The sequence below is a fragment of the Anas acuta genome, chromosome 9 (assembly GCF_963932015.1).
Source record: "Anas acuta chromosome 9, bAnaAcu1.1, whole genome shotgun sequence".
In the NCBI taxonomy this organism is placed as follows: Eukaryota; Metazoa; Chordata; class Aves; order Anseriformes; family Anatidae; genus Anas; species Anas acuta.
Window position 1 is genome coordinate 12556460 of NC_088987.1, and position 26305 is coordinate 12582764.

Consider the following 26305-nt stretch of genomic DNA (forward strand, 5'->3'; position numbering starts at 1 on the left):
GCATATTTTAAAATAGTTTTAATAAATACAGGTAAAATAACCACCATTAAATGATGGTACTATTGAAGAGTATCAGCCTAGTCTAGAAAATTTAGTCAAATGCTCAATTTCAAAACTCTTCTTAGTTGAAGGCGTCCAGCCAGCCACAAGAGGCAGAACGTACCTTGCTGATACAGTAAGACCTGACAGTGTATTCAGTAATAGGGAAGTCCCATAGGCAGGTAAAATCCTTATTAAAAGGGACAAATTACAGAACTTCAGTATTCTCTTGGTCCTTAATACACGTAATTTAACTAGCTGGAGAAAAACACTAGTCCTTATTCTCAGGAGTGGACTCCTCTCACATCCCAGACAGCGCCTGCAGTCTGTACAGCTGACATTTTAATGGAGAGACGTTCTCTAAGGTCTTCTTCATGCTCTGAATATGGATCAATAAATCGGTGAACTAAACCAAACTAGAGTCTTAAGCATAACTTTCATTCTTCAGTGAGCACACAACTTGTTCTTCAACAGCCTCAAAAAGGCAAACACACTCCTGAAGTGAATTCATTTAATAAAATTTAGTGCTACAGAATAAACCAATGTAATATTTAGCAAGAACACATACAACCAGCTAAGAGCAGTAAGTCAGAGGCTTAAAAAAGAAAAAGCTAGTTTACACATGATTCACATAGATTTCCTTCACGGATTAATGACAGAGGGGCAGACTCATCTAAAATTCATGGTTACCTGAAAAGCAGAAGCTAAGACCTGGATCCTCCTAAACTATCTAAACTATCTGGGGTAGTAATAAAGTACTCTAACCTACCCACCTTTTTTGTTTCATTTTTACCTACCGTAAATTACTGCTCTCACAGTGTTCTAAGATATTAAATCAAATTAATTGAATAAAGAACTGAGTTAGACCCAGAGTCAGCAGTTCTGCTTCCATGCAAATCAAGATATTTCCAGCCCTATCATGCTGATCTGTGACAATGCAAACAAAACTTGCTAACATGCAAACTGATAATAAAGTGAGGACAGTCTTAAAGGCAATCCTCTGGGTTTGCTTCTCAATTCTCGGAAAACAGAGCTAAAGTCTGTCAAAAAGAGAAATACAAAACCAGAAGCCTTCCCTTTTAATATCCAAGTTAGAGAAATCTAAACAACCTTCAGCTTCAGATAAAACAACAGACACATAGATTTTAAAAAGATAAAACTGAATTAATGTGCATGCACTCAAATGATGACAGCAAAATACTAGTCTCCAACCTGAGGCGGCTGGGGTATGGTGAGGCGATATTCTCCTTGTTTGTCTCGATTGAACACAACCTTCCAAAGGATCATATCAAGGAGGACAGTCTGTGAGACATTGCAGTGAGTAGGAAGAATTAAAAAAATTTATGATCATTGGTTGTTAGTGTGCACATTACAAATAAAACCTGAAATAGCGTGTTAAGGATAGACTAATTCAGTGCCAGGCAAAACAGAGCTTACGTTATTTGTCAGTACTTAAGTGATAAACATTTTCAAGTGCTGACATGAGATATAAGAATATGAACACATACTTTAAAAACAATAGCAGTAATGACCAAAACTACATCCACCAATACAAGTAAAATTCATTAATTCACGTTGTTAATGTGCTTCAGTGCTCTAAAAAAAAACACGAAGCACCACAGACTTCAGTCCTTAAAGCCATTTCCCCTCAAACCATCTTGAACATCACAGCATACTTCATCCTATAGCTGCGCTTTGTCTGTCTTAAACCCTTGGCTTTCACAGAAAAGCTTTCCATGTGGCAAAGCTGAGCCATCAGTAGGAATTCTGGTGGCTCTAGCGGTTTCACCAGTAGGAGCTGTTCTGGATTTTGGAAAAGAGGGTGGAAGTCAAACAGCACGCTCTGTACGTCCGGTTATTTTCATATGACTGTGTGGGTGCACTTCAGAGCCTTGAACAAATGTAGCCATACAGGTATGAACCTGCGTCTTCCAAGGCCTTGAGTCTATGACTCTCTGATCTTCAAACAGAATCTGTGTTTGACATCTGACTAACTTCTGCCGTTGAAGAAGTGAGCTGATGGACTAGACTTTTATAATGGGCTTTAATGCCTGGTAGAAACAATGTGCATACACTGCAAATCTAGTCTGGCATCCACATGGGAGGAGCAAAAGCTTCACACAGCATTTCAGTAAATAGGTTTGGAACAACCACATATGGAAATAACTCCTGCTGTAGAAACAACTAAAAAAACTACACACAAGCAGGGACAAAAGCATCAAATTGGGAAGCCTGACAAAAAAAAGGTAAATAGAATCGTTCCCCGTATCTCATCATTATGAGGCACTTGAGGGGCAGTTGAGGTTGGACTCAATGATCTTGAGGTCTCTTCCAACCTAGAAATTCTGTGATTCTGTGATTATCAAGGAATTAGTCTGAGCAGAACCAAGTATAGGTGATACACCTACAGAGTCCATTGTTAAAAGAAATAACAAGATGCCAAGAGCAGCTTTTCCTTAATACTTAGAATGTAGACTGTTCCACTCAATAGCTCTGTAGTGAAAAGTCTAAGAAGAAAATGCAGGCAGGGACACAAGGCCAGGAGGACAGTGAGCTATGCTGGACGCAAAGGAATGAAAGAGACTGCATTTTCTACATGACACACTGAAGCTAATGACTTGGCACCACATGAAAAAGCTTCAGGAAGCCCAGAGTAGTACACTTAGAGGTGGACAAATACAGTTCAAAAGGTGGGACATAAGAAGGCTGAAATTATGAAAGGCGAAGTATGCACTGTAAAACTAGGTGTGGGATTTGAGGATCACTAGACAGGACTTGAATACTAAGCGAATTTTCCAATGACACTAAACTGAGAGGAGCTGCTGAGTCCCCTCTCTTTGACTAAACAAAGAACTAAGCAGTGAAAGTGGAAGAAACAGGCTTAAGTCAAATGCAGTGTGTCCCAAACAATTAAAATCACAGAAACCAAATTATACGATTGTACTCCAGTACTAAAGTATGGGCAACAAGATAAATAGGAAATTCCACATAAAAGAAACGTGACAAATTATCCCACCAGTTTTGCTAATGAAAGCAACTAAAACGTTGTAAGATACCAGTTAAAACTTGCAGAGGAAGAAGAGAGTCTGGAGTTTGAAATACTTTGTGAAAGCAATGCTTTACAGGAAATATATTGCTTAGATCATGCATACTAGGAACTCCAAAGTTTACAGATGGATGCGGCTACCAACAAGGCCCAGGAGCAGAACCTTATGAACATTTAAGCCAGAGGAGAAGCACAAGAGACAAGTGCTAATATGTGGAGGAACACACTGTGTTAGATCAAACTTTCTACTAAAAAGGGAAGGGGAACAGGGAAGGGAAAAAAAGTCAGTCTAGGAGGTTTAAAATTTATCAAAAAAAAACCAAAAAGCCATGACTCTGCAGCTTCACAATAACTCTCTATATAATTTGCAGAGAGCAATATACACAAAATTCATCAAACAAAAAGGGAGGTAAAGAAGAAAACTAAGAGTTTAGTAGCACCAAAAAAACGGAGGCATGAAAGGGCACGTAAGGGAAGGCTCCATCACAGACAGGGTTAAAGTAACTACAGAACAATCTTAGAAAGGCACAGGATGATTAAAGAAAGATAAATTTGTGAACAGCAAGGCAAAGGCCGAATAATTTAGTATCTACTGTCACATCTTTTGGAAGAGACAGGTTATCACTTACATGAAAGTGATGAAATACATGTTCCTATCAGGAAGAATGTAATAGCATACATTGCGCATTATACTTGGAACACATTTTGATCTCAAAGCCTTGATCACTTTTATTAAAGTATCCTCAAAACTTTGGTTGATGTTACTTTTAATGTTGTGAACAGAAGGGAAAACTTGGTCAACTGGAAAAAATATTAATGCTGTAGTAATCTTCAAAGGCCAAAGTAGTATGATCCAAGCAACCATTATGCTGGTTACCTTGATAGCAATCTCTCACATAGTAATAGAAACAGTGACGAGAAGGTGCAGATAATATTATACAGTAAAAATGTACACTTGTAGTAAGTACTAGATAATGTCAAAAGGCTTTTTCATCTTGCAGAAGAAAAATAATAACTAATGGCTGCAACCAAAAACCAAATGTATTCAGGTTGGAAGTAAGGCATCATTTTATCAGGAAGAACTAACCACAGGAGTAAATGACTAGCTTTGCATCCAGACTTCCTAGAAGATATGTCTCTTTTAACATAGATTCTCGGAAATAACATCGGTGTACCTGGACAAAAGGCAGGGAATGTTTCTGCCCACATTAACTCTTGAATCACAACAGAAGAGGTTAAAATATCCTGAATGACTGACTTTGGACAAGATCGGGGCTGAAAAATGCAAATCTGCACAAACTTCTGCACTTAGACCAGATTAGATTGACAAGTTATACAGACAGACCTGCATTATTCTGAACATTAAGCTATGTTTATGATCCAATTGAATGAAGATATGCTCCCATAATGATTTTATATAGTAATATGTTATTCTGACTTGATTTAACACAGCAAATAAATAAGGAGAGTATTCTCCTATGAACTACTTGAAATAATTTTTTTTTCCTTGTGACTAAAAAGGGTTTTAAAGTTATGCCTGTAACATGGAAAACACTGACACCTTAAACCCAGCCTGGAAGGATGTTTTTAGAAATGTAAACCTAGAAAGAAAACAGTGGTCCACTTCCACTGGTGTTCTGTGAAGAGAAATCTTCTAAACAAAAACAAGCCAAGCCCCTAAGAAAAACACTTAATAGATCAGTATTTTTTTTTCCCATTTGAATTTCTTACCTCTGTCAACACAGATACAGCTGCATTGATGACAACAATTAAGAGAATTTTTAGGCGCCAATCATATGGCACACACACGAGCTGTGAAAGAAGTTGCCAGAGGTTAACACCAAAAACATTTAAAAACTTATTCCAAACTGACTCCAAGTTATGGAATCATATGCCCATGCAAATATATAAGTACATTTGCACATAAACTCAGATGTATTAAAACATTAATACTTAATGCAAGTCCATTAGGTTATATTGCTTTTCATTCTTCTTGTCTCCCTGAGAACATTTTAATGCCTTTAATCACTCATCCAATTGGAAATTCAATGTGAAGTTTTATCAAAAAAGAGGGACGCTTATTTAAGCATTTCAGTTGTCTCTCTACATACTGATTTTGAGTAAATTACCTCCCCTCCCGCACAGATTGGAAATTAAAACTCTAAAGGGTCAGGTTTGCTCAAGAGGCAGCCAGCCAGTTATCCCAAGAAGTACGGATACCCGCATATCTGCTGAATCTTACCTCAAGAAACGCGTCAATAGATTCAACGGGATGCAACATGATGAAAAATATGAATACATAAAGAACAATCACAGAAGTAACAAACAGAACTGTAAATAAAAAAAAAAAGATTTTATTCAGACCACCCCACAGTCAGAGTTTGACAGGTCTTACATATATCATAGGTTTGCCCTCTAAGTATCAGCATCTAAACCTCATGAAGGTGCTTTTTTTCCCACAACACAAGCTATACTAATAGTCAGAGACAGAACAAAAAAAGAGCAAAGTATCTACTTGCAAGAGCTGGGATTTTTTTTTTTTTTATTTATTTGGTTTTGTTTGATTTTCTTTTGAAACAGGTTAAGACCACAAAGCCAGAGTGATTTCAGAGAAAATGCACAGCAAGCTTTCAGCTATGTAACTCCATCCCTCTCCCAAAGTACTTTATCCTCTCCTTATTGCTGGAATATATATACACACACATACATACACACATATTTACGTATTTATATACGTATGCATATATATATAAATACATACACAGGCTTATATCTTTGTCTCTAGTTATGCATTAAGTCACAGGCAAACAAAAATATTTGTTAATAGACCACAACTAAGCACACAACTTTCTACTGAGCAGTTTTTCCCAGTTTGTTACAGTTAAGCTCAAAACAGTGACAAGTTCAAGATTCTGAAGATTAGTCAGCTAATTATTAAAATATACCAGATATATTTTCAACAGAATTATAAAAACATTAGCAAGCAAATACCGCAAACATACAGGCCAAACAACTTACCATTAGATTATTACAAAAAGCAAAGAGTTTAGTTATATCAACCTGCCAGAAATGCCATGAGTCAACGAGAAAACTTCAGAAAGTGCCATGGCCCTGCCTGTGTTTACAGGATTTCCCAGCTGCATTCTCTTTAAAAGTATATTATACATAATTAACTTTAAAGACATAGATATTCTTGTCTTATACAAACAAAATAACTATTACGCCATTGTTTGATACTTCCTTATTTCTGTCTGTGATTACCAGAGGACAATTGTAGTATGTTCTTCTAGGAACCCTATTCTTGCTGAAGCAGCACATCAGAACTGTAAGCAAGCCATGGATGTGTAAGCGCAAAGTAATTCACTTGGAGTTTTACTTGACCGTATATAATAAGATAACATCTTATATAGCTGTATATAATAAGAAAGGACTTACAATTTTTGTAGCATGGTTGTCTAAAGGGCTTTCCTTTAGAAAAGACAATTGCCACTATGAGGTACTGAAAGCTGGATATAAAAAACAAAGTTGTGTTTTCATAATTTTTAATGTTATGTTCATCTTCAGTTTCATTCCCATCATGTGCAGAGCTGGAGTTTGTGGCATCCAATGTATTACATGCACTACAACACAAACATTTCACACTGCGTTAAGGAGAAAAGGCAAACAAGGCTGAATTATAGTCATTAATAAAAGAAATGGCAGAACAAATTACTGCAGTAGTTAAAAAAGCATATCCTTGAACACCTACTACACGTAATAAGAATTGAACTCAAGATTATGGCAGGGAAATAATTTTTGTGAATTCTGTGCTTCAAGTTCTTTTATGCTTCCAGCTTGTAAGTTCCCTACATGAACTGTATAGGGACTGTCACTGTGGATAGACTCTGAAGACAGGTAAGAAAATACTGTAAACTAGAAAAAAATATTAAAATGAAAACACCTCTTTATTTTCAGAAATATGAATTTGATTTACTGGAACTTTTAACAGGAAAACAAAACTTTTATATTATAAAGTTGAAGTAGGTCTGAACTATGAACTTAAAATTTCCATCTTTACTGTCCCAAAGATGAAGAGTCTTCAGACCCTGCAATCTGGCTCTGACTCAGTTCTGCATCTCAGTCATTGGATAGCTCCTATATATTCGTATGCTTTTAACAAAAAAATAAAAATAAAAATCAGTAGACTAAGAAGTTGCCATACAGAAGTTTAATTTACAAAATCCAAATTAAGTAGATAAAGAAAGCATTACTGATGATCCTTTTCTGATCATTACTATATCACATACAGAGTCACTGAAACACTTACTCGGAGTCTGGTGTCCAAGGTTCATACCAGGGCTGCTGTTTGACCCAAAAGAATCCAAAGATTTGGAAAGCAAGACAGATGATGATCTGAGACAAAACGGAACACAGAAGTGGACCTGAGATAAGACCTGATGGAGGCCTTCGTGCGACAAGCTCCTTCCAAGCAGGGTTCAGACTCACTGTAAAATGAAAGAAAAAAATACATATTGCATCATAATGGTTTTCAACAGTTAGCCTGTTCACATTCTGTGGAATTAAGATGACTCATTCATAACCTCTAGAGCTTTACACCTGAAAAAGATTATACATCCTTAGAGTAATGCCATAGTGCCTTATATAAGTTACTCCTTGCAGCACAGGACAACAATATAAACCATGAGACTTAAGGAATTAGTGTGTCTGGCCAAACTCCAGATATGTCAGTTATAAAATTCTAGGGTGAACTTCCCATTTGTTTGGCACAAGAGCTTATAGCTAGCTTCCTTAATTTTGGCCTCCCATTGCTTCAACACAGCAATTTCTACTAAACTTGAAAAACAGAGTTCTGCTGTTAGTTGATGGGCTGAGTGCTGGGATCATATGTGGAATTCACCAGTTAATAGTTCACAAGTGTAACATTTTCTGGACAGAAGTTCAACTAAAAATGCGAGAAGTCAAAACATTTGAGAAAGATCATGTTGGAACAATTACTGTTTGGATTCCAAAAACAGTTTCCTCACATCAGGACAGATTTGTGACTTCCTGTACTGTGAAGAGCTACTTTTCGAAGCTCATGCCCATGACCTGCTTTTTGCATGAGGGCATTTCACAAACATCAGCTGAATATGATCTGATACAGAGGTTTAGTGTTTAGTTTGTTTTTAAATGCAGATACTGTAATAGCTGTAACACCTTAACTGTACACAACCCAGTGCTTATTCCAGTGAACAGTAGGATGTTGAAGAGAATCTGACCACGTAAAAATTGCTTCATTGAAGCCAGCAGGGGTAGTTCAGCACAATACTTACTAGTGAAGACAACCACCAAAATGATTGCCAAATCGATGAAGAGAAACTGGAAATCTCCCAAATTGCTCAGGATCTAGACAGAAATCACAACTGAAACATTGGTAATTTCTTCACACCAAAAAGTATCTTACAGAGAAACTCTATTGCATCAATTGCTTATATTTTACTCTATACATCAGGCAGCTTCCTGCCAAACTGGATTCCTTTATCTGCAAATCTTGAGTACTCTACAACTGATAGATCACAAATGTATGAAAATTTCAGTTTCAAAGTGCACAAGCTTTTTGTAATTGAAAGTTGTTTCAATTCAAACTTACATTACTGAATCTTATAAACCCATGAAATATTAGCTTAGGTATACAGTTCTCTAAATAACGTAATTTCCGTATGGAGTCACACAGCAGGCGAAACTTCCACCTCAAAAGGTCCATTTGTATTTTGTGATCCAATTAAACAGCTCACATATGCTATACTGAGAGTCCAATCACATTAAAAGGAAATACTTCTTACTTTTTCTCCCTCCTAACACTATACCTATAGCTGCTCTATTTCAATCCCTACTTAGAGGGATCATATCATTCTGAAATAAAGCTAGAATATTTTAAAATGTTGACCATTTTTAAGTAACTGATTTTTTTTTTTTTTTTTTTTTTTTTTTTACTTTTATGCTTATTTGGACTCCAACGGTAGAGACTCTCTATTCACAGGCATTAATTATTGCCTTTTTAAAATGTATCAATGCGTTTTTCCAACAGTTAGCATAAAAAAGCAAACAATGCTGTAACTAACATTACATTCTAAAAACTGTCTTTGGATTAAAGGTGAATGTTGCATATTCGCAAAGAAATTTGCAACTATTGCAACTATTTCTTAAATATTTATCAACTTTCAAATCTGAATTACATTGACACTGTGCTTAACTACAATTAAATACTTACAGAATATAGCAGAGTAACACTGATGTACTGGATAATGCTGTACAATGCCATGAATTTAAATACACAGAAGGAAGTTATTAAAGCAGCACGACCTTCCCTGTCAAAACAAATGTGATCAGGTAAGTTGAAAGCTTTCTGTGCAAGATGTTACACTCCACTTAGCAAAACATTAACTGCAATTAAATGTATCCTCAAGCCTTGTGAGTAACACTAGGCTGAAGACAAGCGCTCAGACAGAAAAACAGGGTTCAGAATGGTACAATTTCAGATACAGAATCAGAAGCACGCCCACTGAACTTAGCCACCACCATCCTGCAATGTTCTCTGCCTTTACATGGCTTTCTAACAGAGGTTTTAAAATGAAGGTCTGCCTGCAAATGCTTCTGTGTAACACAAGTTTACTACATGTATTAAATGACCATGCAGTCACAACTACTGACTTCAGAAATGTTTCTGTATATCCATTACTTCATTAGTTCCACATAGATTAAATTAGATTCTTCTCTGCTGGACTTCTATGTAAAATTATTATCTACCTTCCAATTCTAGGATCAAGAGTTGGTCGAACTCTACCTAGAAAATTTGTTTTCTCCTTAATATGGTGCTGAGAAGCAAAGACATAGGAAGAATTTTACTGCTTGCAATTACACACAGCCTTTGTGGAAACTATAGTCACTAAGACATCAAATTAAGTACTAACACGTAGAGCCTTCTCTCGTGCTTTAAGAAATGAGCTTTCTGTGGACTAAATGATTTAAAACAAAATGCTAAATCATACTTTTACAAGTTCTTATTACTCAAAGTACCTTCAGTAAAGAAACATTTACTTAAAATGTACTGCTTTTCCTTTACTTCAAAAGGACCTCCTGGAACATCAAACATATAATAAGACAAGGCAAATAGAATGAGTTACAGGGACATGTTTAAGCTCATAGAACGTGGCATTACCTGATTAGCTTTGGCACACAGGAAATATTAGGTGTCCTGGAAGTGAATGGTGATGCCACAGAAGCCTCAAGTTCAGACAAAGATATACCACCATGTGCTCTCTTTAGCGCCTGCCAATTAGTATTGAAATAGAGAACGTTTTAGAACATGCTTTCAGCTGTAAAACTTAATTGAGCAGTTCTGTACGCAAAACAGAAATACTTACACCACAGTCATTTGCACCATCTCCACACATGCCCACATAGTAACTATAAAGAACAAACAGATGTTAGGATTCTGGACTATTCCCAAATCATAGTACACTTAACTCATTTCACCAAATACTTCTGTATTATTTGACATGCCCTGGGTTTGTGCAAAAATAAATAATTCTTGGTGCTAAGAGCAATTAATGTTCCTATTATAAATATAAGGAAGCAGACAGAAAAGTAATGTGACTCAACCATTTTTCATTTGATTAACCTGGCTATCAGCCCTCTATCATTCCAAGGTGTATAGCATCTTCACTGTAAGCAGGACAGACTTTATTTTAAAAAAAATAATCCTGTAAGTGTCAAAAAATAAAAATAAAATAAAATAAAAGCTTCTGAAAAATCATAAAGAAAAGTAGTCGTAACAGGAGTAAAAGTCTCTAGGTTAACAGTTTGAGCCTTGATGCTGACTGACAGTATGTTGACAGTAAGTGAATGGAAATCATCCCATTAGTACTTCTTTAATACACAGAAGTTTGATCAATTTGTTCACTAAGCCAAGCAATCAGATAGATAAATATTCTAGTTAGTTTAGTTATTCGACAATTAGAGTTTCATGAAAAGTCTGAACCTTGCACAACTTTGATATCCACAGCTAACCAGTAGATGGTGGTACTCTCATTCTAGGTCAGCTAATAGGCTTATTTACCAACCCTGGGAAGTGATCTTAGCCCAGTCTTGCATTCAGTATATCAGTTATCGGCATACATTGATTTTTCTTCCTCATCACATCAAACGCCTTGTCAACCCACCATCCCTTTCTATACTCGAAGAAATACTTACTCTACATTTTGTAAAGCTTCCACCAACTGAGTTTTCTGATCAGGTGCCATGCGAGCAAACACAGTCCCACGTAACACAAGCTGGAAGACAAAAATTTCTTAGTGCTTAGCAGGACAGTCTGTTCACCATCAAAAGTGGTCAGATTCAAGTAAAATGCTCACCTTGGGTACCAGGTCCTGAAAATGCTCTAAAATCACTGCAAATGACTTGCCATTCATTGCAAAATGGTATTTGGTCATCTGAAGATCCTCAAGGCTTTCATGGACCAATTTAACTGGAATATCCTATCAAAAGTAGTTTAAATTTCTAGCTGTAGTGCATTTACATAGGTACTTTGTAATTTCAAGACAATACACACAGGATTATTCCTCAATATACCACACTAGTGCATGCTTCTAAGAGTTGTATTGAAAGAAAACCTCATACAACTACAGCATTTATTTACTAACAAGAATACATGGTATAATATTTCCGCTACATGTAGCAAAAGCAGTCTTAGTGGATTGAAATGTGGAAAAAAAACCTTCTGCACAGCTACAACATCAAATCTCTCATTGAAGTTGAAGAACTAGCTCCTCAAGCTTTTTTTTACTACTCCTTGATACTTAAAAAACTAAGTTAAATAGTACATCATTTTTGAATTACTACTTAATGGCAGATTTCCTAGTTAAGGGAATACTAAAAAGGGAAAAAACTGAACAGCAAAACTGTTTATAGTCTTAAGGGTGTAACAATGCTCAAATTACCTCTGAGTTTATGGCTGGTGATGAACTAGTGCATCTTGAGAGGGTATCTGCATAATGCCAGTTGATTCTGGCAGCCTGCCCATCCTTTGGAGGTAGTGCTTCAGCAATAATGACCTTATCCTGAGGTAGAATCATTCCACAGTCTCTGGCCACAGAGATAGCAGTTAACATGTTATCCCCTGTGAAATGATTGCATTGTAAAAGGCTTGAGTTAAAGAAGGATCAACAACACACAGTGATATTCAACACAAAAGGAAAAGCTAACAAAGTCTGTTTCAAGCCAGGAGGAGGACAACTGCTGAATGTACCAGTAACACCCTAGGGCCAAACAAGTCTACAGGTACAGAAGTCATGGTTTATCTGTTAAATTCCTCACCTGCACTAGCATCACCCCCTTTTAAACACTGTTACAGGTCATGCAAAATAAACAGTCCTGTTGCTACCCATAAGTTTGTTCCAAGGTTGTACTGTTTGTGATATAGAAAAAGCCAATGCTCATATCTCATAGAAAACCTAGCACAGATAAACACAGCCCACAAGCAGGATAAGAAGCTATTTGTACAAAAAAAATAATCCAGAGTGACTTATCATAACTCAAAATGGTAGCGACAAAACCTCAGGAGGTTATGAAGTTCCATCTCCTGTTCAAAGCTAGTTATGAGATTAGACTTAAAGTTTCCCCTAGTACAAAGACCTCCAGAGATTTTTCGCCCTTCAATTCAATATGAAGTAACTTGTGAATTCTACAAAGAACTGGAATTAACCCCTTTTACTGATTTCAGGCCTCTGACTTGCCTAAGCATCTTTCAACCACAATGAAAGGTCTGAATAGTTTCACAATAGTTTCCAAACTTAATTCTGGCATACAGACAGTATAATCCCAGTCTACCGACACTAAAATTTTACTTCAAACATCACAATTAAAGTAAGTCAGACCAAAAAAGACTAATTTTTATCTTTGGAATATGAACATTTGTTTACATGCTAACCTGTAACCATGACAGTGCGAATGTTGGCTTTATGCAAATCTTCAAGTACAGCAGGGGTTTCTTTCTTTAGTTTGTTTTGCATTATGATTAACCCCATAAAATCCATGTTGGTTTCAATAGCATCTCTGTATAAAAGGAGGCAAGGAAAAGAACATTGGAAGAATTAACACTTATTCAACATAGCCTGAAGAACCTATTTCTGGTTATCAAATTAAAGAGAAATGTTTATTTTAATATGAAGTGTGAAGAATTCACTTTCTATAAAGTGACCCAGGAGAGACCGTCATTCTCATTCATTTATACTTATTTCCTTTGATTAACTTTAAAATAAAAGTTGTGTTTCTACTCAAACATAACTGTATGTTTTTTCAATGAGAACTCATTCTAGAAGTTACATTCTCAAAAAGAAAGGATAGTCCTGGAAAAAAGTGCTCTGAAACAGCATTCACAACCAAATTTTAGAATGTTTAGGATGCACGTCTAATTTCTTTTCCAAATTAGCTGAACCTTAACATAGAAACAAATTCCACTGCCAAAGCTAGAAAGATTAATATACACTAAGTAAAGCAGCTTAATTTTATTTTACATGAAACTCAGTGTATTTATAGGTCTCACGTATTCCACTGCTACTCTAGATTCTAACTCCTTGTCTTAAATTCCTAGGTACTGTCCAGAGAACAAATAATGAATACACAGAACTACATGTCAACACAGAAGCCAGCTAAAGAAGAGTAGTAATTGGTTTAAACTAAAGTAAACTTTATGTGATTAATACAAAGCATGCAGCTTTTAAAGTCTTACTTAGCTAAAGAATAAAAAGTGAAATCACTCTTACCTATTAATAGTCTGAACTTTGTGCCATGTAAGCTTAGACTCCAATTTTCTGTGAGCAAGAGCAATAACTCGAAAGCCCTGCTTAGTGTATTCTTCCAGGACACTCTCAAAGTCAACAGGAACTTAAAAAGGAAGGTTGAGTTTAGAGTTATTAAAATTAGTCACTTTACAACTGAGCTACACAGGAAAAAAAACATTAGCTCGTCCCTTACCCGTTTCTGGCTTACACAAGCTGGCAATCACTTCAGGGGCACCTTTCATATAAGCATCCATTCTCTTCTCCCCGAGAGTTTTTGCTATCACACACATACGTTGCAGAACTGAAGAAAATGGAAACTGGCGCACAATTCCAATCTCATAACCGGTCTGTGTAATATGGGACAGAAGCAGAAAAAGGTTACGTACGTAAATGCTGAAAAAAAATAAGAAAAGAGGTAGATGCTTAACTGAAAAACATACTTACTGAAAGCTCAAACAATTCCTAAAAAAAAAAGAGAAAAATATTTATTGTAAATATTTTGAAGTATTTTTCCAGATACAAAATATTTGAACATAAACCAGTAAATGAATCCATACAGCATTCTCAATATAGTTGAACTGCTTCTGTAATGGATTTCATAAAAGCTGAATATGAATATACTGCATTCATTTAGTGCCTTTTATATTAAATGAGACATATCAGAATTTGATTTGTTGATCGGAAATTGCAAAAGACCTTTCACAGTCCAACCTGTGTCTGCTTAGCCTATGCAAATGTCATGGTTTTGGCTGAGATAAAGTTATCTTTGTAAAAACTTGCATGATGCCACGTTTGGAATTTTTGATGAAAACAGTGGTAACACAGCAATGTTTTTAGTTGTTGCAGAACACTGTTTACACAGAGCCAAGGACTTTCCAGTGCTGCCCTGCCAGCCAGGACGCTGGGGGAGTATGCAAGAAGCTGGAGGAGGCACAGCCTGACCAAAGGGATGCCCCATACCACGTGGCATCATGTTCAGCAATAAAAGCTAAAGTTAAGGAGGAAAAGGGGGACATTTGGAGTGATGGCACGTCTTCCCAAGAACCTATTACATGTGATGAGCCCTGCTTTCCTGGAAGCGGCTGCACACCTGCCTGCCGATGAGAAGTAGCAACAAATTCCTTATTTTGCTTTGCTTGTACACGCAGCTTTTGCTTTACCCAGAACTGCCTTTATCTCAACCTACGAGTTCCCACACTTTTACCTTGCTGATTCTTTCCCCCATCCCGCCTGGGGGAGAGCAAGCAAGCAGCTGTGTGGTACGTAACTCCTTGCTTGGGTTAAACCACAACACTAAATTATAAAAGTACCAGGATATTTCAGAATGAGGCCACGGTTTATACCACAGAAAAATCATGTAGTAAGATTTAAGAATGTTCATAATTTGTCAGTTACTGCACATTAATGACAGCTGTGCACGTACGCTGAGTTCTGAACAAGAAAAGCTTCTATCCACTGCAGGAGAAGACTCACAGAACAACCAACCTGCTATACCCTCCTGCTACCTTACTCTGTCTTAATCTGCATATAATCACTCACTCTAACTCCCTGTTTATAAAAAAAATCTGCTAAGTAGATTTTATTTAATTTAGCATTTACAACATCGATCTCTAAAAAGTACAAGAGTGGCAAAATTCTATACCTTGCAGTGACATTAACAAAACATCGTTCTAACTGAAGATGCAAGGGTAAGCACACCTAAGCACTTCTTTAGCACAGTAAGAATTTGGTAATGATACTACTAATAAAATGCCTAGACTCAGAAAGCATAACCAGCATAACCTTATAACCAGCCTATAAGGGTAACAATGCTGGCAACCAGTCTGCTCATCTTGAAAGTGCCATATACTGATGCACTATCTTCAATAGCACATTAAATATGTTTTCTCTATCTTTGCCATCAAAAAAAATCCCAGTTCTGATAATGTTTGAGTTATATCATCCAGAACCATACCATAAAATAAAAGGTATTCATTAAATATGAATGATTAGTTTAATTTAACACATTGCTTTGAATTTTTATACCATTTCTTGATCAGTTGCTTGCTTGGATTCTGGAAAAAGTTGTTTTGAAGGTCGAACCACTGTTGGCATAATTCGATTATGAAGGGCTGTTTCCTCTTCTGTTGCTTCTTCTAAAATCTGTACAAATTAGTTGATTATTTTAAATACATTAATTAACATTGATTTTCTCATAATGTAATTTTCAGGAAAACAACAGCCTTGGAAATCAGCCCAAGGCGCAATAATCATTCTAAACAAGATTTACCATGAGCATTAAGCGTTCTAATTCAGCAGTTAAGTTAAGATCCAGTTAGTTATTTTACATTTTTATTATATACAGTAAAATCTTGCCGTGCATCAGAAAGGAGTAAAATCAGCTGTTCGGAGGCTCTCGTTTCTATGAATTGTTGCACAGCATAAGATTTAGCAACACTTACATATTAAAACTTCCTTTTCACATTGACATACAGGCATTGTCAAAAGCCTACCGTTTCAAAGTTATGGCTTTTGAGGTCACATAATGGCATATCTCGTATTTGAAAGTGCAGGAAACACCAGATTGCTGGACTTCATGCTACTTCTCTTGGAGAAGAGAGACACTTACCCATCCTATTGCTTCAAACATCTTCAGATCAAGTGGGTCCCCAGAAAGTACCCCTTCAATTTTTGTAAGTGAATGACAAGTTGCCATGCAAGCAACGAACTCAGACTTCAGCAAGCTTTCACTGCAAGCCCTCTCTTCCGGCAAAAGGAAACTGAAACAATGAAGTTATAATATACTTAGCACTCTAATTATTTAGTATGAGCCAATTCAAAAGATTTGTTTAGATTAACAGACAAGAATTGACTGTACAAGTCTCTTCACTTCTATTTTTACACATCACAGAAAACAGATAAAGACTTTGGGCTGGAATCTTCAGAAATAGTCAAAACTTTCATTCAAAAATTCTGTTAATTCACACTGTAGTTTGATTTCCTTGTACAAAGGCCTCTTACCACTTCATATGCAATTCAATTAGCTAAGCCAATTTGTTTCAGGAGCCCAAAAAGTCAAGAGTTAGAAGGGCATGATTAAGGAAACGTATTTTAACTGCATGATTTCTTCAGTATGAAATTAAGAGGATCTCAGATTTTAACCAATTAAATTCTGCCTCACCTTTGTGAGAGTTACAACTTTCAGTACATCTAAATCTTATTTTCAGTTGCATTCCTATAGGTCACTGCAGAAACACAAACATTTGATCACACTGAATATTCAATTCTATTCTGCTGAGGCTGTTAGAGCACAACTACATATCAAATTTGCTATCAGCTCTTTTCTCCTTACCGAGCATTTTCTACCCGTTGAATTCCCCAAAGATCCAAGCCATCCTCAGTAAGCGTGCCAGTCTAAAAACAAAACAAGGGGAGTGGCAAGAAAAAAAAGAGCTTTCAGAACAAAGTTATCCTTTGGCAGAGCAAAAATTTACAATTAATGAGACATATTACACCTGAACAATACGTTTTATTTCATTTTCACTTAAAAATCAAGAAGATAAATAACTACTAGCAAAAAAGTTAGGCAGATAAGTTCCAGCTTTGTTAAATACCTTAAAAAAACATTCAAAGCAATCGTGCCTCTCCTTAGGAGCAGGACACAAGAAACAGATCTGTAAAATCCACACTCAGTAACTCAACATCTCTGTATTTGGGGGGTGAGGGCAGCAGAAGACACATACTTAACCCTTATTACTACTCTCTTACATAGTTAAAACATTAACTGGAGTATATTTACAACACTATTACAAAAATATTTACAAGGGAAATAATAAATTATGATTGGATATTTAAGATTTCAGATAAAAATCTCTATGAAGAAGATCAAATGGATTCTGGATGGTGGCATTACTGTCTTTCAATCATGTCTCTGTTAAGTAATATTAATAATACTCTGGTTTGGCTTTTCATTGAAACAAATGTAAATGAGAAACAAGACTGGCCTCACAGTTCAGACATCAAGAAGCCTGTGTGCAAAATAAAAGCTCTTAAAACCCACATCACTCACAATTTTGGGTTGCCAGTAAGTCAGGACTTAGCAGTCTTGAAATAAAACACAAACTGTATATTATAAAAACTTTTTAGAGCATACTGTAAATTAAGTAATTTAGCTGATGCTAAACATTTAATACCTGAAAGTTAAAATAATAATAGTAACCTAACTTACACAGAAGTAATGTGTTTCCCTGTAGTTACTAGCGTATATGAAATCCCTTTTATTACACATTGTCTTTTCAGGTAGCAACACAAAGTTACAAAGTTCACCCAACCTTATCAAAGCACACGAGATTCAGTTGGCCACAAATATTTATCCTTTGTGGGCTGATGCAGAAGATACCAATTTTTTTCAACCGTCTTTGTGCATAAACAATGCCAGCAGTCATGGCAGCAGGGAGTGCTGGAGGCACCGTGATAGTGATTATGTCAAGAGACTCGATGATGATGGTATGAGCTGGAACCTGCAATACAGGTCAAATTTAATGAAGAACTCAATACTCGAGAGCATCACTGTCTCAATGAAGTGCTACAACATCGTTACCAAAAGCAAAATCTGCGCGGTGCTTTCACTAGCATAGTGGGTTCTGGAGTGCCCAGAAACCAAGCATATCTTCACCCACTCAGTATCAACCATGATAAGCCAGTCCTAAAATACACACAATCCATAACTTCAAGTTTCCACTCTTTTCCCTGCAAAACTTTAAAACAGCAAATGAGTAATGCAAGAACTTAAAAGAAAAAAAAAAAAAAGAAGTTATCAACTAATCAATTATCAGTTTCTTGAGACTTCATCATCGTATACTTTAGATTTGCTGTACATGATTTCTTCCAACTGATTATGAGTCAGATGGCAATCTCATGTCCAAAAAGGAAGAAAAGATCAGGTGGGTAACAAACCCATATTTCATCATAATATATCCAAAATTCTGCTTTTCTTCTGAATCTTTTTCTCAGTAAGCTTGCTTTATTTGTTCCATTGACAGAAAATAAAGCAAAGATACTTTCACTTAAGATCTAATTGTTTCTAATCATCTGAAGTGTGATGGAAATCACAATCAATGGTTTTCTAAAATAAGGTGGTTCTGGACAAGAGTATAGTGAAATGAAAACATACCTTCTTTAAGATGCTATTGACAATGGTGTAAAGAAACCCAATGCCTGCCACCACTACCAAAGAGAGGAGAAACAAGTAGGCATCTCTGTAGAGTTTAAAGTCAGTTGGCTTTGGATATAGTATGGAACGAACAAGCTGTCCTTTAGCAGTACTAAAGCCTAGAAACAAAAATGAATGAATTATCAGAAGTATAAACAAGAAATAAAAACTATTCAAAGATATTAAAACCTTCAAAAAATCCCTTAAGCTACTCATTTCACTGAGACTTTTTCAACATACAGTAGCATATTTTGCAACACTATAATAAAGGTGCTTCAAAAATGTACACGTTTGTCATACATGTGCTTCTCTCCTGTGACAAGGACATGCACAACTCTTCCTCTACAGGGGCAGTAAACATTCAAGTGGTTTATAGTTTACTATTATCCTATTTCATGATGTTTTTCTGAATACTATCTTTGTAAAACAGAATCCCTAACCTCTGTAGTCTGCATAGTTGTTTTTAAATTAAAAAATATATATATATTTATCTGAAGCTAAACCTTTAAAAATATTAGGATGAGTAAACACTTCTGTAACAAGGGCTAGACAGAGCAGATTTTAGGCCAATGTTATGTACTTTGACAAAACCATGGACCAAGAACAGCATTTTGTGTTGTCAATGACTCCATTAAAACAAGTGGAGTCCACCATAAAGCCAATCCAATAGTATGATAAGCCTTTGAAAAGAGGCACACACAGTTCAACCAACCCATTAAAATAAAATACACATCTATGGGGCTTGAAAACACACAAAGCTGGGTCTAAAATTAATGCTGAAGACTGATTCACATCCTTATTTGCCACCTGATACTCCCCATACCATTATCTAGCTCTGTTACTGTTCTAACAGACATTTATCACATTAATTGGGTTATTTATCCATGCGCAGCAACGTTCAACACAATACACTGAAGTATCAGTTGACATACACCTAGAAAACTGAGTATTAGGTTAACAAGTGGTAAACTTAAAAGTCTATACCTGTTCTCACTACTAGAGCTTTGACTAATTCTCCAGTATAAAAACGGGTTTGAATTACATTGGTTCCACAAAACAAAGTATGTCGCTTATGCACTTCTGGACTGTATATTTCATCTCCCATTGTTTTGGGGTATTCCGAAGGATTTGGCAGGTTAATCTTCGTGACAGGAACACTTTCACCTTAAATGGAAAAGGAGTCTCTAAGCAAAGTAAAATAAGGATAGGCACTTTTTCCTTCACAACTTCAATTAGAACAATGCAATTTCACTTCAGCACAGATACAGACTTAGAGAAGAAGTCTTCTTCCTTACAGCAAACTATCAGACAATCCTTTACCTATTAACCTCAGCTCATCAAGTTCCTTACCCAACTCTTACTTCAAATCAGACAAGTGCAAAAGACAGCTCAGAGAAAACAGGACAAGCTTCCTTCTACTGCAATGCATCACCCCATCTTCAGTAAGAAAAACTAGAAGCTGATGGAAATTATTCCGAGCTCCTTTAGTGACTGAGTATATTCAAACCAGGGCAACAATTTTATCTGTTGCTAGCAGCAGGAAGAGGCTCAAATACATTAAAAGAAATGAATGTGATAAAATACACAATCTCTGAAGTACAATTTTCTAAATGCTGCCAGTTTGGACAGATTATCCTAGGAATAACAAAAAGGCCATTCTATTCATTCAAGCTGTTCTGCAATGACATCAGGTTTCTGGTCTCAGAATATACATGCAACAACTTGAGATAATTATTTTGTTTTTATAAACAGTGCAGAAAAGCCTACTCACTACCATCATTCTTGACAGCGGTTGAAAAGTTTGTGCTAAGAATTCTGAAAAAACGCTGCACAATTCAATCTGCACTGAGAACACCAAGTCAAGAGGCAGGAAGACATACCATTAAAAAGAAAGCTTTTTCAACAAGAAACCATCACTCATTTTTGGAGTTGCCAAGCTCTACCAGGCAGCTGTTGCAGATAAGCATAAGTACGTAAGTACTTATGAGCATAACTAATTGCAAGCACATACACATTTGAAGCAAAATAAGCACTTCTACTAGAGAATGCTGGAAGCTAAGCATGCATGGATATGAAAGTGTTTTTAGCCACACAAAAGTGTACCAAATTGACTTTACCTGTTAACATGCTTTCATTTACAATGCAAGTACCACTGAGAAGTACTGCATCACATGGCATAATTGTCCCATTAGATGGAATCAACATGATATCTCCAGGCACAAGATCGGTGGAAAGGATTTCTTCTATTTCTAAGCATCAGAACACAAACAATTTTACCTGAAAATAGCCACCAGCTACAGAACCCAACAGATGCTTGCAGATAAGATCCAGGTGGTGATATTTAAGATTCTATTCCACTTTATTAATTGCACTATGAAAAGTCTTTGAAAAGGTGAAACAATAGCCACTGATAAAACCAGTTCTATCACAGATTAAACCCTAAAGTAGATAAGTATAGTTTACCGTAAGAAAAGAAAGTAGTCAAGATCATAAAAAATATTAGCGATAAAGTTCATTGTAGAGACCGAAGTCCAATACAAAGGCATGCCTTACAAAATGGAATCTCACATCACAGCCTAACCATCTTTGGCTACTGCAGCATCCAAATGAGCAGAAGTCCAGAAATTAATTTGAAGCCTCTGCTGTGTCATTAAAATGTAATGGAAACCCACAGCATGCACAATCTTTAGACCAAAAAAGAAGTTACAATGATAACCACATACCTGGAATGGCAGGTATGAGAAACAGGAAAAGTGCCTCATCTAGAGCAAACCCAATAGTCTCTAAAAATACCATCCAGAAGAATAACACTAAACAGATGACTACCCTATCTCAATTCCACTTCACAAGATCTCCTTTTCTCATGCAGTTTTGCTAAGAAATGCAAACATTTCAAGCTGATCAAAGAAAAGAAGCGGTAACACTCACACGCAATGGGTAATTTAAACTCAACAGTCCAAATACCTGTGAAATTTACCTTGATTTCCTCTGCAGACAGAAACCCTGACAATGCTGTGAGCTGCTACCATGTCATGTAACATAACATATTGCTACAAGGGGAAGAAAAGATGTCATTATTTTGAAGCACAGCTTCTCTTCTTCTAAATGCACATTATATCCTTACAAGCAAAAATTAGGAGATTCTTTACTAATACTTTTAGAACAAAATATTCCTTTAAACTATTTTTTAAAATTGTCTATGAAAGTATGGGCAAATAAGGTACAAGTGCATCAGCCTGTACAGGTTCCTACTTTCAACAGCATTCTGCAAAAAAAAAAAAAAAAAATACACACTGTCACAAAATATTATTAAAAAATTTGCTCCTAAACATACATAAGCAAGAACTGCAGTATTTGTATGAACTTAGATGATTAGTAACTTCATCTACAAGTTTGGCTGGTGCTCAATTACATCAGACTTCTCAAATCGAAGGAAACTATGCAAGATGGAAGCAATACAATCAAATTCTACTTGCTATATAGATTTGCATCTGAGTTTTACTTAAGTGAGGCAATGTTTCCGTTATCTGAAAAGGAGGCAGGCCAACCTGCCAATTCAACAGCAAGGCAAGTCAGCAGAAAAGGGACTCAAGAGTACCACGGGTCCAAATTCTTCCAGATCAAACACAAAAAATCCCTAACAAGATTCTACCCATATACTTCTGAAAAATTCTTAAAATTTGTCACCAATTTCATATGAAAATAGCCTGATAAATAAAAGCTGAAATGATGCATGTTTTATTTGAACTTACCTTTCTAATGGTGTAGAGCGAGCTAACAATGGATATTACAGACATAATCACAATTGCTAATGCATAGTAGTGATATTCATCAGTGATCCACAATATCACACTGAACAACTGAAAAATGTAAAAAGGGTTGAGAACCTGGAAGAACGACAGAACAATAAAGTTACACCAAAAGGTCACATGCTTTCTTAGTCAGAAGAGTTAAAATCCTCCTCAACAGAAGACAGAAAACTTTCAGTCCTTTTACACCTGATATTTGTCTGTTTTGCCAAACTGTTCCCTCTGTTTCACTGATTCCTCAACCCTTCAGAAGTACAATTCTCATTAAAACAGCACATGAACACATACTTTTAAGATTGCATGCACCCTCCCCTACACAAAGCGAAATTATAGATAACTTCTAGATTATTTTAATTGTAACTTACAATGCATCAGATATTTACTTTTTATTAGTAAATATATTCTTACCCATTAGCTCAGGTTTGAGAGTTTTTGTTCAAAATGTTCTAACTTACATGTATTACCACGTGAATAACATGCCAGTTACTCAAATCCATTTAATACAAGGAAAATGAAACAAACAAGAGTATATGCAAAAAAAAAAAACAACACGCTTGATTCAATGATTAAATTGTAATGCATGATCTCCAGGCTGATAGGGCAGAACACAGTTAGTGGTTTTAAGTATGAAATGATCAATAAGAAAATAATATTTTCTTATCAAATTATTTCTCTCAAATAATTCTGACACTTCTTTAATGTCCTTAGTAAGGCAGTACATCGTGTACTCTGAAGAGCTTGCAGCAAAGGCCTCTTAAGTTTGGAGCCCTTGAGGAAAAAAAAAGTCTGTATCATTTGGCTTTGCATTATATACTTTTTTTTTTTGTAAATATAAGATCTTACCTCCTTAATCAGAAGCTTAAAAATGTAAGGCACTTTCACAGCAATTTCATTTACTCCATAGAACGCTTTCCTGCATTAAAGAAGTATCAAAAGAGACTTAAAATTTTAAAGACCTTATTCCTTTTTAAATAATTCAATCAGAATGAGAAAGTATAAAGTATCATTTAACCCATGGCCCTTTTTACCACATTTATCATTTCAAAAGGCATTCATCATAAAAGGTTTATCCAGTGAGATATTACACATTTCAAATATGAAAGTAATATTCATTTCAATTGAAACTGTACCTTCATTTTTCTTTCACAATGAGATTTCTCTATAAACTATGCACAGGTCCAATCTTAATGAATATGTCATTCTGAAAGCCAGTCTGGGGTTCTAGCTAAAGCTCAAACAAATGTTAACCTTTAGCCTAAAGTCAGATACTGTTCTCATGGTTCTGTGTCTTAATTTTATCCTTAACATGATGAAATGCAAATCATGAAAGGGGGAAGCAAGAAACTGATTCTGATAGGATCTGAGTTGGTTTAATGACATGAAAGGCTTCATCACGTAGAAGTGTATTCTTAAGGACTTGTAGGAAAAGCCACAAATCAATAGAAAGCGGAAGGATCAAGCAGATGCTTCCGTATTTAAAACTCTGAGAAAGTCTCATTTGGAAAAAGAACAAGGAAAGCAACAAAACCCAGAAGTAATCCAGAATGGTCTCAGACTGGTTTTTACCTAGCATACACATAGGAAAAAAGTCGAATTCCCTACATCTTCTGACAGCCTTCTTTGAAGGAAGTTTAAGGGACTGTCTGTAAACACTGACCATTCTCAGTTGCCTTCTAATGATGTTAACATTTGGAGCAGAGGTAATTGAATGAAAACAACTCTTTCCCTCTGATAGTGTAACATTACCTGTACTCGTGCATCCCTTTTGTCAGCCCTCTGCTGTGTTCATTATGAATTGAAGAACAGAACGTAGATTCATCTAGTCCTCTAAGTAGTAGAAAAAGTCAATGAGTTATTTCAGAAACCTGATATTTAAAATTAAGTGTACAGCAACAAGAGAGTGCTGGGCCCTTGCCAAGAGCTACATTGTATTAAAAAAGAACAAAGACAGTCTAAGGATTAATGCTTTTCTAGCTATTTTTGTCACGCACCTATAGATACCAGCGAGATGTTAGAAGCATTTCTCTTACCGATATGTCTTACACCTTAGGATAGTCATACTTTCATTTCAGTTATAACAGAGTTACATGTCAAAAACTAACTAAAATGCTAGCCTAAGTAGTATTCAAAAGCCCGTAAAAAGAATACGTGAACTAGTTATATAAAATATATGAAACCAATGGGTATTACAGTTTCTTTAAATTATCTACTTCATTTACTTCTAACAAGTACTAGAAGTATTTCAGAAACAGTATCAATCAATTTATCTGGTAACCCTATACTGAAGCAATTCTGCAGCATCTTGCTATCAAAATTTTATCCGTGAATAGGTAAAATACAGTCTACATTTCAAGTGCTTCTCAGCACTGGAAGACTCATCTTCATACGACTCCTATATGGTGCAAGAGGAAATGCTATGATTTAGATAGAAGACCTGCAGATAAGAAAGTGTACCTGAACCAATATCATGTTCACAGTTATGAGATTGCTGTAATTAACAAACTCATTAAGGACATATCAAATCCAATGTCCAGATATATTATCTAGCAGATATGCTTTGGATGCACAGGAAAATATCATTGCCTTCCAAATGGCTTTCACACACATGAAAAAACAGCACTACTCAGCACAAGGGTTTGTTTGTTTTTTTATATTGCATAACCATTAAGTTACCTACTAAATAGGATTGAGATGTCCCAGTGAAGAAAAAATATATTGTGCATAGATAATACAAATTATTTCCATTCTCTAGAACATGGGGAGAGGAGCTAAATACCCTCACTACTGCAAAGACTTGGATCATGTTTCTGGCAGCTTCTGGTAACATCTTCACATTCTCTTAAAATTCTTTGTGTGTAAATCTGGCTACAGGTTTACCAGGTTTCCCTAAAATATTTCAAGGTTAAGGATTTTAAATATTTTTTATATCAATACATATTTGTCTTCTCATAACTGTGCCTTTTGCCCCATTCTGTCCCAAACAATTTTTCTTTTTCCTGAAAAGTGGGAAATGGGTTTAGGAAGGGCCCCTAAAATGAAGTGCTTTATATGCAATGTGCATATCGGCACGTGCAACGTTCAGGCTACGACAAAGCTTTTAGCAGGGTGTTATCTCAGTCCCTAGCTGCAGTTCTCAGCATAGGCATTATCTTCCACTCTCCCTTTCACTATTTAGACCCGGAACTGCCTTCTACTCTATTTTCTCCTGGAGTTTTTCCTCAGAAGCTCTTTTCTCCCGGTTTTGCCCAGAAAAGGAAAGTATTTCAATTCTCAGTCTGCAGTGAGAGAAATTGGCATCTCCACCTAAGTGTTACAGAACTGAATTCCCAAGGCATTAAATAAACCCCTTTGGGCACATACTTTATTACATAAAATACTCATCAAATCACCAAGGGATTCA

The 26305-nt window shown here is 36.0% G+C and overlaps 1 protein-coding gene across 4 annotated transcripts in view; it reads right to left on the bottom strand.

Moving 5' to 3' along the window:
- ATP13A3 (ATPase 13A3) overlaps positions 1-26305 on the bottom strand; it is a 56027-nt gene that overhangs the window by 4685 nt on the left and 25037 nt on the right. For 3 of the 4 annotated variants that reach the window (XM_068692751.1, XM_068692752.1, XM_068692753.1), the window contains 27 exons: positions 24652-24732; positions 23749-23818; positions 22849-22983; positions 22074-22146; positions 21214-21345; positions 20081-20260; positions 19058-19215; positions 18216-18404; positions 17237-17298; positions 16514-16664; positions 15931-16047; positions 14350-14367; positions 14099-14252; positions 13888-14008; positions 13053-13177; positions 12064-12242; positions 11479-11601; positions 11318-11397; positions 10489-10531; positions 10284-10393; positions 9336-9432; positions 8398-8470; positions 7392-7569; positions 6521-6705; positions 5328-5416; positions 4817-4897; positions 1252-1341 (listed from right to left, as the gene is read on the bottom strand). In XM_068692751.1, the coding sequence (XP_068548852.1) occupies positions 1252-1341; positions 4817-4897; positions 5328-5416; positions 6521-6705; positions 7392-7569; positions 8398-8470; positions 9336-9432; positions 10284-10393; positions 10489-10531; positions 11318-11397; positions 11479-11601; positions 12064-12242; positions 13053-13177; positions 13888-14008; positions 14099-14252; positions 14350-14367; positions 15931-16047; positions 16514-16664; positions 17237-17298; positions 18216-18404; positions 19058-19215; positions 20081-20260; positions 21214-21345; positions 22074-22146; positions 22849-22983; positions 23749-23818; positions 24652-24732 (3094 nt within the window). The remainder of the gene's footprint in view (positions 1-1251; positions 1342-4816; positions 4898-5327; positions 5417-6520; positions 6706-7391; positions 7570-8397; positions 8471-9335; positions 9433-10283; positions 10394-10488; positions 10532-11317; positions 11398-11478; positions 11602-12063; positions 12243-13052; positions 13178-13887; positions 14009-14098; positions 14253-14349; positions 14368-15930; positions 16048-16513; positions 16665-17236; positions 17299-18215; positions 18405-19057; positions 19216-20080; positions 20261-21213; positions 21346-22073; positions 22147-22848; positions 22984-23748; positions 23819-24651; positions 24733-26305) is intronic. The other variant, XM_068692755.1, reaches the window with a different exon arrangement.